This window comes from Eretmochelys imbricata, chromosome 13 (assembly GCF_965152235.1).
Source record: "Eretmochelys imbricata isolate rEreImb1 chromosome 13, rEreImb1.hap1, whole genome shotgun sequence".
NCBI lineage: Eukaryota > Metazoa > Chordata > Testudines > Cheloniidae > Eretmochelys > Eretmochelys imbricata.
Window position 1 is genome coordinate 1407154 of NC_135584.1, and position 14994 is coordinate 1422147.

The 14994-nt window shown below is 42.8% G+C and overlaps 1 protein-coding gene across 1 annotated transcript in view; it reads left to right on the plus strand.

Annotated features, from left to right (window-relative positions):
• CTNNBL1 (catenin beta like 1) overlaps nt 1–14994 on the plus strand; it is a 102621-nt gene that overhangs the window by 9618 nt on the left and 78009 nt on the right. The window contains exons 2-3 of the mRNA XM_077832089.1: nt 8164–8352; nt 11642–11748. Of these exons, the coding sequence (XP_077688215.1) occupies nt 8164–8352; nt 11642–11748 (296 nt within the window). The remainder of the gene's footprint in view (nt 1–8163; nt 8353–11641; nt 11749–14994) is intronic.

The window sequence follows — 14994 nt, forward strand, 5'->3', positions numbered from 1 at the left end:
AGGTATCTTTGTATTCTTGAACTAAGTGAGTTAGCCAGTGTTCTTTAAATCTTCTTGATTTGTTGAGGAAGCAGCCAGGGCTCAAAACGTGTTCCCAGATTTCTGTGGGATACACCATTTTGTTAGGTTTCAGAGGGGTAGCCATGTTAGTCTGGATCAGAAAAACAACGAGGAGTCCTTGTGGCACCTTAGAGATTAACAAATTTATTTGGGCGTAAGCTTTCGTGGGCTATAACCCACTTCATCAGATGCATGGAGTGAAAAATTCAGTAGGCAAGTATAAATATACAGCATGTGAAAAGATGGGAGTTGCCTTACCAAGTGGGGGGTCAGTGCTAACGAGGCCAATTCAGTTCGGGTGGATGTGGCTCATTCCCAACAGTTGACAGAAGGTGTGCGTATCAACAGAGGGAAAATTATTTTTTGTAGTGACCCAGCCACTCCCAGTCTTTATTCAGGCCTAGTTTGATGGTGTCAGGTTTGCAAATTAATTCCAGTTCTGCAGTTTCTCATTGAAGTCTGTTTTTGAAGTTTTTTTGTTGAAGAATGGCCACTTTTAAGTCTGTTATTGAGTGTCCAGGGAGATTGAAGTGCTCTCCTACTAGTTTTTGAATGTTACAATTCTTGATGTCTGATTTGTGTCCATTTATTCTTTTGCTTAGAGACTGTCTGGTTTGGCCAATGTACATGGCAGAGGGGCATTGCTGGCACATGATGGCATATATCACATTGGTAGATGTGCAGGTGAATGAGCCCTTCATGATGTGGCTGATGTGGTTAGGTCCTATGATGGTGTCCCTTGAATAGATATGTGGATAGAGTTGGCACTGGGGTTTGTTGCAGGGATTGGTTTCTGGGTTAGTGTTTTATTTTAAAAAGAAAAATGTATTTACAAAATCTGATTTTAAATACAAAAATCTGGGTTTTTTTTTGTTTTTTTAAATTTAAAAATCATACATTTGTATCCATACAGGTATCTGCCCCTTGAAATATGTATTAACTTCTTATACTAAACAGTCTGTTCGGCCCTGTATTTAGCTATGACTCTCTGAGTACGTTTCCCAGAGCTGAAGAAGAGCTCTGTGTAAGCTCAAAAGCATGTCTCTCTCACCAACAGAAGTTGGTCCAATTAAAGATATTACCTGACCCACCTTGTCAACTTAATTTTAGATTGTTAGCTCTCTGGGGCAGGAAATGTCATTTACTGCATGTTTGTACAGTGCCTAGCGCAATGGGGCTTTGACTTGATTGAGGCCTCAAGGCACTACAGCAATATAAACAGTAAATCATTTCCATATTGTTGCATACTTAAGTTCTCCTGTAGTTCCCTGGGTTAGAATTAGGGCATGACTACACTTGTAGATGTAGAGCGCTGTAAGTTAAACCAGCCCTCGGAGAGTGCAGTAGGGAAAGCGCTGCAGTGTGTCCACACTGTCAGATTCAAGTGTGCTGGCGTGGCCACATTAGCAGCTCTTGCAATGGCCACAAAGAGCAGTGCATTGTTGTAGCTATCCCAGCATGCAAGTGGCTACAACATGCTTTTCAAATGGATGGGGTGGAGTGTGACAGGGAGTGTGTTGTGTGTATGTCTGGGGACAGAGAGTGGGTTTCTGGGGGGTTGAGAGCATGTCAGCATGCTGTCTTGTAAGTTCAGGCAGCAGCAGACCCCCCTCCCCCCCGCCTCTCAAGCAAGATTCCACACTAATGATTGCTTTGTCCCGGAGCAGATAAGCATGCTGATTGTCAGAAACAGAGCTTTGAAACGGCATATCCACATTCTTACAGCCCAGTTCAAAACAATGACAAGAGTGGCCACTTGATTTAAGGGGATTATGGGATGTTTCCAGAGGCCCATCAGAGTGCAGTAATGCAACACCTCGTTCACACGGACTCTGGGGCGTTTCAGCTGAGACCCACCGAGAGTTATGCTTCTCGTGGAGGTGGATTACCAGGAGTGCTCCAGCTGCAGAGTCCAGGTGCTCTAAGTGCCTTGCCAGTGTAGACGGGTCGTGGGTTAGGGTGCCCGGGGCTGCTTTAATGCGATATAACTCGCAAGTGTAGCCAAGCCCTTAGAAGATGTTTCTTGAGTAGTTGACGACAGAGGGTAGAACTATGAAAATGAGCACAGCTGGAACTGGGCATATGGAAATGTTGTAGGCTCTTCAAAATGTTCGTTATTTACAGACTTGCTGGCACACCCAAGGCTCACTACCCTGTGTTATATAAGACTGGTGTGAAGTGTTACGCTGCCTCCCCACACAGTCTGCCGTAAGCATTTACAAGTGTTTTTAAAAAGCCACATAGTTTTGAGAAAACCTTTGAGATGATAAGGAGGACTAGTAGCACCTTAGAGACTAACCAATTTATTTGAGCATAAGCTGTCGTGAGCTACAGCTCACTTCATTGGATGCATTCAGTGGAAGATACAGTGAGGAGATTTATATACATAGAGAACATGAAAAAATGGGTGTTATCATACACACTGTAAGGAGAGTGATCACTTAAGATGAGCTATTACTAGCAGGAGAGTGGGGGTGGGGAACCTTTTGTAGTGATAATCAAGGTGGACCATTTCCAGCAGTTGACGAGAATGTCTGAGGAACAGTGGGGGGGAGGAATAAACAAGGAAATAGTTTTACTTTGTGTAATGACCCATCCACTCCCAGTCTCTATTCAAGCCTAAGTTAATTGTATCCAGTTTGCAAATTAATTCCAATTCAGCAGTCTCTCGTTGGAGTCTGTTTTTGAAGTCTTTTTGTTGTAATATTGCGACCTTTAGGTCTGTAATCGAGTGACCAGAGAGATCGAAGTGTTCTCCGACGGGTTTATGAATGTTATAATTCTTGACGTCTGATTTGTGTCCATTTATTCTTTTACGTAGAGACTGTCCAGTTTGACCAATGTACATGGCAGAGGGGCATTGCTGGCATATGATGGCATATATCACATTGGTGGATGAGCAGGTTAACGAGCCTCTGTTAGTGTGGCTGATGTGATTAGGCCCTGTGATGGTGTCCCCTGAATAGATATGTGGACAGAGTTGGCAACAGGCTTTGTTGCAAGGATAGGTTCCTGGGTTAGTGTTTCTGTTGTGTGGTGTGTGGTTGGTGAGTATTTGCTTCAGGTTGGGGGGCTGTCTGTAGGCAAGGACTGGTGTCCACATATCCATTCAGGGGACACCATCACAGGGCCTAATCACATCAGCCACACGATCAGAGGCTCGCTCACCTGCACGTCCACCAATGTGATCTATGCCATCGTGTGCCAGCAATGCCCCTCTGTACTAACACGGCTGTTACTCTGAAACCTGTCATTGTGCAAGGCCCTGCATTTAGCCATATGGAGTGGAAATCTATCAACTTCATGAAATTGTAAATTGGTTAGTCTGAGGTGCCACAAGTACTCCTTTTCTTTCTCCTTACAGTGTGTATGATAACACCCATTTTTTCATGTTCTGTGTGTATATAAATCTCCTCACTGTATTTTCCGCTGAATGCATCCGATGAAGTGAGTTGTAGCTCACGACAGCTTATGCTCAAATAAATTGGCTTGTCTCTAAGGTGTCACTAGTCCTCCTTTTCTTTTTGCGAATACAGACTAACACGGCTGCTACTCTGAAACCTTTGAGATGATGTTGAGTGTGTGCTATGGGGGCAGAGTTAAGGTTGTTTGGGTACCTTAACTCTTTCTTTATACTTTTAAATGAACAGAAATCCAGACATTTTACGTTAACCGTGATTTTATTGGGGTATTCATTATGCTTGTTTGATAAGTGCAAAGTTCTTGTAAAGTTTTCTTTCCTTTATTTTTTATGATCCGCTAAACCTTAACTCCTGCTTAACAAAGTTTGTCTGAAAATTCAATTATATTCTATTGCAAATGTGTTGGTAGCATTAATAATTACACTCCAGGCATTTTCATAATTTGTCATAATGACTCTGTTACTCCATATTAGAGAAGACCCCCCCCCCCCAAAAAAAAAAAAAAAAGATAATATAATTGAGGTTGAAACAGCATGTAAATGCCGATGATCTAGATTGCTTGCTCAGAGGAACTGGAGTTGGTTTCATGGTGCAGTTTTAATTTAGAATTCGTTCTGGTGATGTAGCCTTTTACTATGGTACATTAGCTTGCATCCGACAGACCATTTGCCCTTCATTACAGCTACGGTCTCATTGCTTTTTAATTTAAAAAATAAGAGGGAGAGAGAAATGAGAACTTGGAGTCTAGGTTGGAAAGCGTCTGGATACACAAGGAACATTCAAGGAAAATGCTTGATTTTTCTTTAACTCTTTCATGGCTTTTGTAGCACTAAGTCAGTTCCATGTTTCCAGTGGAAATCATTTTAGAGGAACGTGTGGGATGACCTGAGCTGTTTCTCCTGATAGTTTTTAGGTTTGAACTTTGGGCAGCAGGAGTCTGGAGTCAGTAGAACATCCTTGTCTCTGGAAATCGCTGTTTGTGAAACAGGAGCATGGTCTGCCATTCAGGGCAACATGGAAGGCATATGTGTTTACCAGTGCTTTTCCCCGAGAGGGTGTTAGCTGGAAGAGCATTTTTATTTTTGTTTTTGACAAAAGTGTTGCTAATTGGTAGGGGGGTGTTTAAATTACTGGCTGCTGCAAACAATACATCATTTCAAAATTGATCTGTGGGGTGTTCTAAGTTGTTAATGTGCCCAGAAGGCATGTAAGGAGCACACTTTTTAGGGCTTGTCTACACTTACATTTTATAGTGCTGAAACTTGCTGCCCCCCCCATTCCCCTGCCCCCCCCATTCCCCTCCCCCCCCCCCCCCCCCCCCGAGCGCAGCAAGTCTGAGTGCTTTAAAGCGCTGGTGTAGACAGGCTCCAAGCTCTGGGAGCTAATCCCCTCGTGGTGGTGGATTTACCAGGAGCTTGTGGACGACCACACTCGCACTTCAAAGCGCTGCCGTGGAAGCGTTCCCGCAACAGCGCTTTGAATTTTCCCGTGTAGCCATGCCCTTAGAAATAAAGAGCATTTTTCAGTCCAGAGGATCCTGAAGTGCTTTACAGTGTATGTATACATTACTGCACCAGGCACTGAAATACAGCCATTTCTGGAGTGGACCTCAGCAGCTGCTTAAAAGTGTGCAGTAGAATTGCACAAGACAAATGCTACTGTCTACCAGTTGAAACAGCAGGGAATATTTAGGCAGACAGAATATAGTTAACCAAGTTTGAATGAATCTGGCAGGAGACCAGGGCTTAGCTCTCCTATTCTTACCAGAAGTGCCAAGCCATTTCTCATGATTATATGCGCATAGGACCTTAATTGTAAGTCTTCTCCCAAAGATGGCATCTTCAACAGCACAGTGCCCCTAACTATGCTACTTTTATGTCCATTAAAAAACTACGTTGAGCCCGCTGTTCCATTTGCACTTTGCACATGGTCACAACTTCCAGTCTCTTTTGCATAATGTGGACAGCCAAGTTTTCAGTTGCCTGTCTTTCATTTAATTAAAAAAAGTATTAGTGAGGGAAACTAAATATTGGAGCAGCTTATTGGAGAGGTGGTGGACTCACCATTGCTTGGAGCCTTGACGGTGAAATTTGTTACCTTTCTAAAAGGTATGTTTTAATCCAGCTCCTGGGAGAAATTCTATGGCCTCTGTGCGTGTGTGGGGTGGTTGGGCTTGATGGTTATGGAGGTCCCTTCTGGCCTTGGAGCCTACGAATTCCCCTGTTTATCTCTGTCCTTCTGGGCCCTTGGAGAGGACAGGATTGCATGCATTATCTCTTAATACGTTCATAACATTTGCAGCTCTACGTTAGGACAGTCACTATACTCAAATCTCATGCTTCATCTCTTCCCACTCACCTGCAGGGGTCAGGAAGGATCCCCTCACCTACTCCCTCCCCAGATACACAATTGGCCAGATGCATTCTGGGTTTTTGCCTTCCTCCTGAGGCATCAAAGATTAGCCACAGTTGGAGAAACTGGATGGCGTGGCCAGTGTTCTGAGATGGTACAGAGAATCCTCTTTCTTTGGTATCTGGCTGGTGTGTCTTGTTTACATGTTCAGAGTCAAACTGGTTGCTAGATTTGGGATGGGGAACGTCCCCCACCCTTCCAACCAGATCACATTGGCTGGGATGTTGGTTTGTTTTAAGGTTTTTTGTGCCTTCATCTGCAGCAGTGAATGTGCTAGGATCCTGTGGGTATCTCAGCTAAACAATTCCCTGCCATTGGGCTGCGACCATTGGTGGCACCTTGGTCTCTTTTGTTCTCTGCCAGTGGACACAATAGTTTCCTCTCCTGTGGATTGAAATGCTTAGGCTAACTAAAGTCATTGGGCTCAATACAGGGTATCAGGGTGAAATGGAATGGCCTGTAATATACAAGAGATCAGACTAAATGATGTGATGGCCCCTTAAACTATGTGGAATCTCTGAAAATAAATGAAATGCTCTGAGATTTTGCACTGAGACCGTGTCATAGCTGGTCTGCAACAGTATACTCATTTTAATTAAAATCACAGCAGGTCTTGGCGTATGAGCCTGAAAGAATTAGTGCCTCCTGGGGGCTAAAGTTCCCAGCATGCTGTGGAGCTGCAAATTCCCACTTGGAAGCCTGTGCTCTTATGGGACCTGGCAAGAGAGTGACACTTCCACTTTTTCTTCTCCAAAGCTGATGTATTTTTATTTATTTATTTATTTATTTTAAAATTCTCTGTCCTCAAAGTCAGGAAGAGTCTTGATTGCAGCGAAACAGCTGCTACCTTTGTGGAAGTGGGCGGTGATCTTGAGATTGTAGATAAAGGACCAGCAAAGGAGAGAGTTGTGTTTTTTGATATCTTAAGAAGGCCAAAGAGGATTTTTCAGAAAAGAGATCTGCTTTGTACAATAGAAAGTTAGGTGGAAAACTATGGGTGAAAGATAGACTGGTGGAGTTATTATATCACAAATATCATGGAACCAAAACCTGAGCAGCTGGCAGAGGGGAGGAATTTTTAGGTTTTTTTTTTTTTTTTTTTTTTAAATTAATACCTAGTTTACACAGACACCTGTTAAACAGTTGGCAGAAAAGATTTCTGTGAAAGAATCAGCTGCTGTCCTTGCAGTATAGGGCTGAGAGTTCTCATTCCATCTCCCTTGCCCTCCAGCAAAAAGCAGAGGAGACAGGACTTAACATTCCTATCTCTTAAAGGGGGGAAGTTGATTTTTTTTTCTAAAATCCCAAACCCAACCCCTTACACGCTTTCTCTGTCCACCCTAAGAAGAAGTAGAACTATCCCCTTTTTTCCTTCTCTGGGTTCCCTTTAATTTTGCCTGGTGAGTGGGAACCGTGGGTGAAAATAACACACAGTTGCAAGCAAACGTACTATGCACATGTTTCAGAGTAACAGCCGTGTTAGTCTGTATTCGCAAAAAGAAAAAGAGTACTTGTGGCACCTTAGAGACTAACAAATTTATTTGAGAATGCATCCGATGAAGTGAGCTGTAGCTCACGAAAGCTCATGCTCAAATAAATTGGTTAGTCTCTAAGGTGCCACAAGTACTATGCACATGTAGTTCCCAAACTTTCATGTCCTGCCTCTGCTGAACTGCCGCCTACAGGCCCAACACTGCCCTGGATGTGCAAATGATGAGCCTGATTCTGCATTAATTGGGCATCCAACCCAAGGTGGATTTTGGGTACGGAAAATAATTCAGAATTGGGTCTTCACCTAGGTGAGTCAGAGGACGAGGGTGCAGTATTGGAAATTCAGTGAATTCACCTCTAGACTCTGGGTCATCTGAGAGTTGGCTCACAAGTGATACAAGTCCTTGGTTCCCGAGTGAAAATGTATCCACTTCACAAAACCATTGCCTAGTCAGCTGGGCCACCAAACCCTGCTTGGGTTTGAAGTTCCAGGGGTTTTGCATGATAAGGATGTGATGTCCTGATTGATGTTCATGAGCCAACATAGGGAAGAAGGTTGACACAACTCTTGCTGGTACTATTCTTATATTTATATGACATTAAACATCACACAATCTCTATTTCAGTTTTCAAAGTTGGTAAAAGTATTGTAAGCAAATCTAAAAATCTAATTAGCTGTGCTTAAAATAAATAAGCTTTGTCTCTAGGGCTCTGAGATAAAGGGACACAAAAGTGCTTGACTCACTCACTTTATTTCCTCTTCTTTCTCTTACCTCAGCCCAACAGAGGGACAAAAAGGCCCCGTGATGATGAAGATGAGGATATCAAAGCACGGCGGAAACAAGCCAGTGCACGGGAGCGCAGTCGCCACCGAGAAGAGGAAGCTGCTCTACTGGAAGAAACTGATGATGAGAAAAAAAAACTTCTTCAGATGGTTGATAAGGAGGGAGAAGAGGAAGAAGAGGAGGTAAATCTCCGGTGTTCTGTGGGGATGGGGCTGCCTGAGATGTAGTCACCTCCTCAAATCAGAGCCTTTTCCACCACATATGTCTAATGAGAAAAATAAGGGTGCTTTAAGGTTGTCTGGGCCCTCTTTAAGAAGGACACTGTCAATACCATAAACCCTGTTGGTAGTTCTAATTGTATCTGTCATTGTACTCTGTGCAGTACAAATATTTGGAGGAAAAAGGAGAGTGTTTTCTTAACCATTTTAACAATGGAAAATATGGAAATGAATGACACAATTATTTACCTAAGATTTACATTTCACTCTGCTTGGATGATTAAACTAACTGGTCATTTTCATTCCTGGGGCTCAAAACATCACAAGACTATTGTTTCAATTTCTAACCCTTCAAGGAATACAATAATTTTTAAGGTTTCAGAGTAGCAGCCGTGTTAGTCTGTATCCGCAAAAAGAAAAGGAGGACTTGTGGCACCTTAGAGACAAACAAATTTATTTGAGCATAAGCTTTCGTGAGCTACAGCTCACTTCATTGGATGCATTCAGTGGAAAAATACAGTGGGGAGATTTATATACACACAGAACATGAAAAAATGGGAGTTACCATACACACTGTAAGGAGAGTGATCAGATAAGGTGAGCTATTACCAGCAGGGGCGTTGGGGAGGGGATGATGACACCTTTTGTAGTGATAATCAAGGTGGGCCATTTCCACCAGTTGACAAGAATGTCTGATCAACAGCGTGGAGGGAGGGGGAAGGGGAGGAGAAAAACATGGGGAAATAGTTTTACTTTGTGTAATGACCCATCCACTCAAGGCTGGGAGTGGATGGATCATTACACAAAGTAAAACTATTCCCCATGTTTATTCCCCTCCTCCCCGGACGTTTGTCAACTGCTGGAAGTGGCCCACCTTGATTATCACTACAAAAGGTTTCCCTTCCTCCCCCACTCTCCTGCTGATAATAGCTCACCTTACCTGATCCCTCTCGTTAGTGTGTATGATAACACCCATTGTTTTATGTTCTCTGTGTATATAAATCTCCCCACTGAATGCATCCGATGAAGTGAGCTGTAGCTCATGAAAGCGTATGCTCAAATAAATTTGTTAGTCTCTAAGGTGCCACAAGTCCTCCTTTTCTTTTTAATAATTTTTAAAGGCGGCTTCTAAAATAATGAACAAAAGATCCTAAGAAGGCTTGGAAAAAACTTTCAAAATATAAAATCTCTGTTTTAGGTGTAAAGTACTTGAGTCTACTTCTAAAATTTGTGACAGGAAGTAGCTTCTGGTTCTTATTAATTTTCTAAATCCATTAGCTTCATAGGTACTCTCAGCCTCATAGCTTCACCCACCCTCCCTCTCTTGCTAGCTCTGTAGCAGCAGTAAAGAAGCAAACGTTCTTCTGTAAGGAGAAGGGGGGCACAGGATTAGGGTAGCAGCTTGGCACAGTTTCAGGGCAACTGCACCTGTTTTTCCCCCCCTCTGTGGTCACCAGGGGCACTTCCTAGTTGTCACTTCACCTGGGCGGAGACCTGTGTCTCATTCCCTTTTGATATGGGGTTTTAATGCTGCACAGTTCCCAGTATTACACTGTGATATCCTTGGCAAGCCAGTCTGCTTGATGGCTGGCGCCTGCACTGTGCCTTCTCTCTGAAGGCAATGACCAGTGTATTGCTCACAGGTATAAGTTGTCACACTGCATGTTTAATCTTAAGGTAAAAACATTACTGAGAAAACAGGTAAAAAGCAATATAAATTCTTACGGACAGGCCAAAAAGCTTACCAGAGATTACTCCAACTCCATCCTAGGGCTCCAGTAGGTTTTAGTTCTTCCAAACCCATAGCTGGGTTTCCCCCATAGTTAGAAATTCACCTGCCTTAGATCCAGAACCAGAACAAAGGCTGAGCAGTTCAGTTCTTTCTTTATATAGCTTGGGCCTTTGATCTTGGACTTCTGTAACAGATATTCAGTAGCTTCAAAAGGCTGGGTTTTTGCATAACCGAATTTGGGGAATTTGCATTAACCTCTCCCTAGGGATTTCCTTGGAAATCCACTTAACCCTTATTGTCCCAAAAGTCCATACTCCCAGTTCTTATGTCTCCCCCTATAGAGGTTACATGCAATCCCAGCCCGCAATAATACGTAAACTTAATACAATAAGGTCTTTCAGGGATATTGGAGGAAATTGCCATCTCTGTCGCACAGCTATCAAGGGTAAATGATTTCAAGTCTTGGAGACAGAGATCCAGTGCAGGATTGGCCCTTCTGTAACAAACGGATTGCTATAAATCCAGGAGAGAGTTACTTCCTGCTGTCTATGTCGTGTTTGATGAAAAACATGTGACATTCGCCACGGTGGAATCGTGGGTTTGTAAAAATATCATTGTCCTCTGTGTGCAGCATCTCTAACGTTCCTCTCCAAAACCTCCCTCTACTTTCTGATGTTGAGCTGCTGCCACTGCTGCTGTGGTTGATGGTTGAGACAGGTAATGCGGGATTTCCTTAGCGTTTGAGTTGGAGGATGAATGGATCAAGCAAAAGCCCTGTTGATTAGCTAGAATCTTGGGAATCATGTAGTGTGCAAGTTCCCAGTCTCTAGCAACAAGAATATCATCCGAGGATTCTGTTTTTTCCAGTAGCCCACGGTGCTAGAATTTAAAAAACCCTTTAGAATCTAAAAAGCAAAGGAGGACTTGTGGCACCTTAGAGACTAACCAATTTATTTGACAGGTTTCAGAGTAACAGCCGTGTTAGTCTGTATTCGCAGAAAGAAAAGGAGGACTTGTGGCACCTTAGAGACTAACCAATTTATTTGAGCATAAGCTTTCGTGAGCTACAGCTCACTTCATCGGATGCATACTGAGCATAAGCTTTCGTGAGCTTTTCTTTTTGTGAATACAGACTAACACGGCTGCTACTCTGAAACCTGTCTTTAGAATCTAAGACCCCTGTTTGGTAGCTTAGTTCATGTCAGTGCCATTAAATAGCTTTTTTTATTTACTGCATAGATGCACTTGTTTATGCAGACAATCTCTTTGGGTCTCCTGGAAACATTTTGTTAACTGGACTTGTTTAAACTTTAAATGTGGCTCACACTAGGGCTATGTCAGCCTTCTGCAGTGAGACTTTTGGTGAGCTTCCTTCTCTGATTGCCATTTGCTCCTGGTTACTGTTTGTTATATCACAGGTGTATCCAGGACTGGCTCAGCTTGTTGGTTACTCTTACTTATTGCCAGGTTGGTGTTGCGTCCATCTCTGAGAGCTAAGCGATATTTGTTTTGTTTGGCTAGGATGAGCCTCTGGATGAAAGTTCGGTGAAGAAGATGATTCTTACTTTTGAGAAGAGGTCTTACAAAAACCAAGAGCTGCGGATCAAGTTCCCAGATAATCCAGAAAAGTAAGGTCACATGCAGTCCCTCTGCCTCACCCACTATGAGCCTTCCCTCCTTGCTTGAGCCCAAAGTTACTCTCTTAGTCACAGATGCAGATTCAGGTTCAGTTGCGTGAAAGATCATGTGATTAAAGACAATTATTGCCAGGTATGACCTGTAAATTGTATTTGAAAATAACATTTTTAATTTAAAAATTGGCATTGCTGAGACTCGTGCTGGTAGTGGCTATGTTGTGAAAGAGAGGAGGACAGGTTGAATTTTATTTAAAAATATATTAAATTCCTTGCTGTGTTACTAATAATACCTTAGATTGTTAAAACCTGCCATTTAAAAAGTCTAGTTTGTATTCTATTTTTGGGCAAAAATTTTAAAAAATGGGGCTTAAAGTAAGGCTTGCAAGGTCTTTTTTAGGCACCCAAATAAATGTCCTAGTTTTCAAAAGTGCCCAGCTGCTCCCCTAGGAGCAGACAGTCTTGTTGTCTGTTGCCTGGAAAGTCAGATGGACTTTGGCTAGAAAATCCAGACTGCCATTATTGGAGTTTTACAGAATGCTCTCACACAGACTTGCTGTAAAACGTACTGTTTCATTTGTTTCTCTCTCTCACTTCTGCTTCTTCTTCACTTTCCTGTTTATACTGATGTCATGTGTCTCTCAGTATTTTCAGGCTCCTACCCTATAATTCTTCACCCATTTCTGCTATCCCTTTAAAACTTTCTCTTCAAAGCATTTTTTCTTTTTCTTTTTGGATTTGGCCTTTCTTTGTTGTCCCCTCTTTTGTTCCCTGATCTCGCCTCATTGTTAGTACTTTTCCCCTCAGTTTCTCCACACTATGATGCTCCTTCCTTTTCATGGCTTCTAACCTTGCCCCCCGCCCCTTCACAGCTCCAAAATCTAAAGAGGGCTCTGTTTACCTAATAAAGGTAGGTGCCGAGGGCTTCAGAAGGTGAAGGGATGACCGTGAATGTAAGGGTGTCTCCTTCCAAATGGATCCATTTTTCTTCATAATTTTTGATACACTCAGCACAGCCAAATCATATAACTGTACTACATAAGAACATAAAAACATAAGGACAGCCAGACTGGGTCAGACCAAAGGTCCATCCAGCCCAGTATCCTGTCTACTGACAGTGGCCAATGCCAGGTGCCCCAGAGGGAGTGAACCTAACAGATAATGAACTAGTGATCTCTCTCCTGCCATCCATCTCCACCCTCTGACAAACAGAGGCTAGGGACCACCATTCCTTGCCCATCCATTAATGGCTATTAGCCAGGACTTAACCTCCATGAATTTATCCAGTTTTCTTTTAAACCCTGTTATAGTCCTAGCCTTCACAACCTCCTCAGGCAAGGAGTTCCACAGGTTGACTGTGCGCTGAGTGAAGAATAACTTTCCTTTTATTTGTTTTAAATCTGCTACCCATTAATTTCATTTGATGGCCCCTAGTTTTTATATTGTGGAAACAAGTAAATAACTTTTCCTTATTCACTTTCTCCACACCACTCATGATTTTATAGACCTTTATCATATCCCCCCTTAGTTCTGGTCTACACTAGTGGGGTGGTCGATGTAAGGTACGCAACTTCAGCTACGAGAATAGCATAGCTGAAGTCGACGTACCTAAATCGACTTACCGCGGCATCTTCATGGCAGTGAGTCGACTGCCGCTGCTCCCCCATCAACTCCACTTGTGCCTCTCGCGGCGCTGGAGTTCCGGAATCGATGGTAGAGCGCTCGGGGATCGATTTATCACGTCTAGACTAGACACGATAAATCGACCCCTGATATATCGATCGCTACGGGTAGTGTAGACTTACCCTTAGTCTCGTCTTTTCCAAGCTACCAAGTGCAGCTCACAGTTTGTATTTGGCGGGAATCCTGCTTTACATCAGGGGAACTTTCAGAATCCTCTACACTGAGCAAAATGAGTGGTTCAAATCTGTTGATAATCTGACTCTTCCTGTGAAGTATTTGTTCTCAGAATTGCAGTTGTTTGAACACAGGGAGCTCTCTCCCCCAGTTAGTCCAAGGCTCTTGGATTGAAATCTTTGTGTGTTTTCGGCTGCAGTCACTACTCATTAGTTTTTGCTGCTTTTCTAGCAGCCCTGAGCTTTGCCAGGCCCTGCTGATATGTGCTCTGCCACATTAAGGGGGGAGGGAGTTCTGATAATGTGAAGCTAAAGCAATATTCTGTGACATGTCAGGCTGAATCTATGTCCCTTTTGCAAGTCTGAGTTATAGTTTTAACAGGCAGTGTTGGTACTTGGTGCTATGTTGTTGCCCTCTAGCTTGACCCTTTCTCCCGACTGGTGAGTCACACATCTTGGAGTCTCTGTCCAATACCCCAAGACAATCCCTTCTGAAGGTCAGAGCTTGCTTAAAGTGAGAAGAAAAGACTCAGCAAGGCCAGTTTACAAAACCCTTCTTTCTGAATCTGAAGCAATAGGAGAGAAGTTCAGTGTAAGCAAGTGACATCTCCACCCCTTTCCTCACTCCAGTACAGGGATGCTGGGTCTGATTCAAATTTACCCCTTTTCTGGGGATTGCCTTTATTTAACTTAAATAAATTAAAGTAAACTTTCAACCTGTTTTCTCTGAAGCTTGGCTGGAGCTAGGTCTCTGCCCCTGCCCCTATTCTCCCTGTTTCAGACGGGCACCCAAGTGCTCTTGTACCCTTACTGGAGCTAATATAACCCACACACTTTTAACATTAAGATGAGTCAGGAGAAGAATTCTCTATGCAGGAACTAGCCTGCACACTTACTCTTTTAAACTGAAATACATAAATTAGAGAGGGCAGGAATGCCACATCATAAAATGCTTTTGGGGCCCATGTGCAGTGATATGACAAAATGAGGGACAAACTGTTCGCAATGAGTTCTGAATCCAGTGACTGACTTTGTGATGATGTGAGCAGAATGGCAGGGGCGCCATTTCAGATTTTCGTTGCGGGCCAGCTTTAACCGTGATTCCAAGGGCTACTTAGGCACCTGAAAACTAGGGTTTGTTTTTTTTGAAGATAATAACTTAGAAATTAGCTAATAAGAGCACTGTATCTAATTCCTATGTAAAAAAAAGAGGATTTAATAAATATTAGACCCACTCGGCTCTAATACTAACATTCTCACATCTTGTGTCAAGTCACTTAAGGAACTGGTTAGGTTTAAAATTTTAGTGTATATTCTTTGTTACTAACTCTTAGAAACAACTGTAGAAAAATCTAGATGACTTTCTATTGTTGTATTCATCACT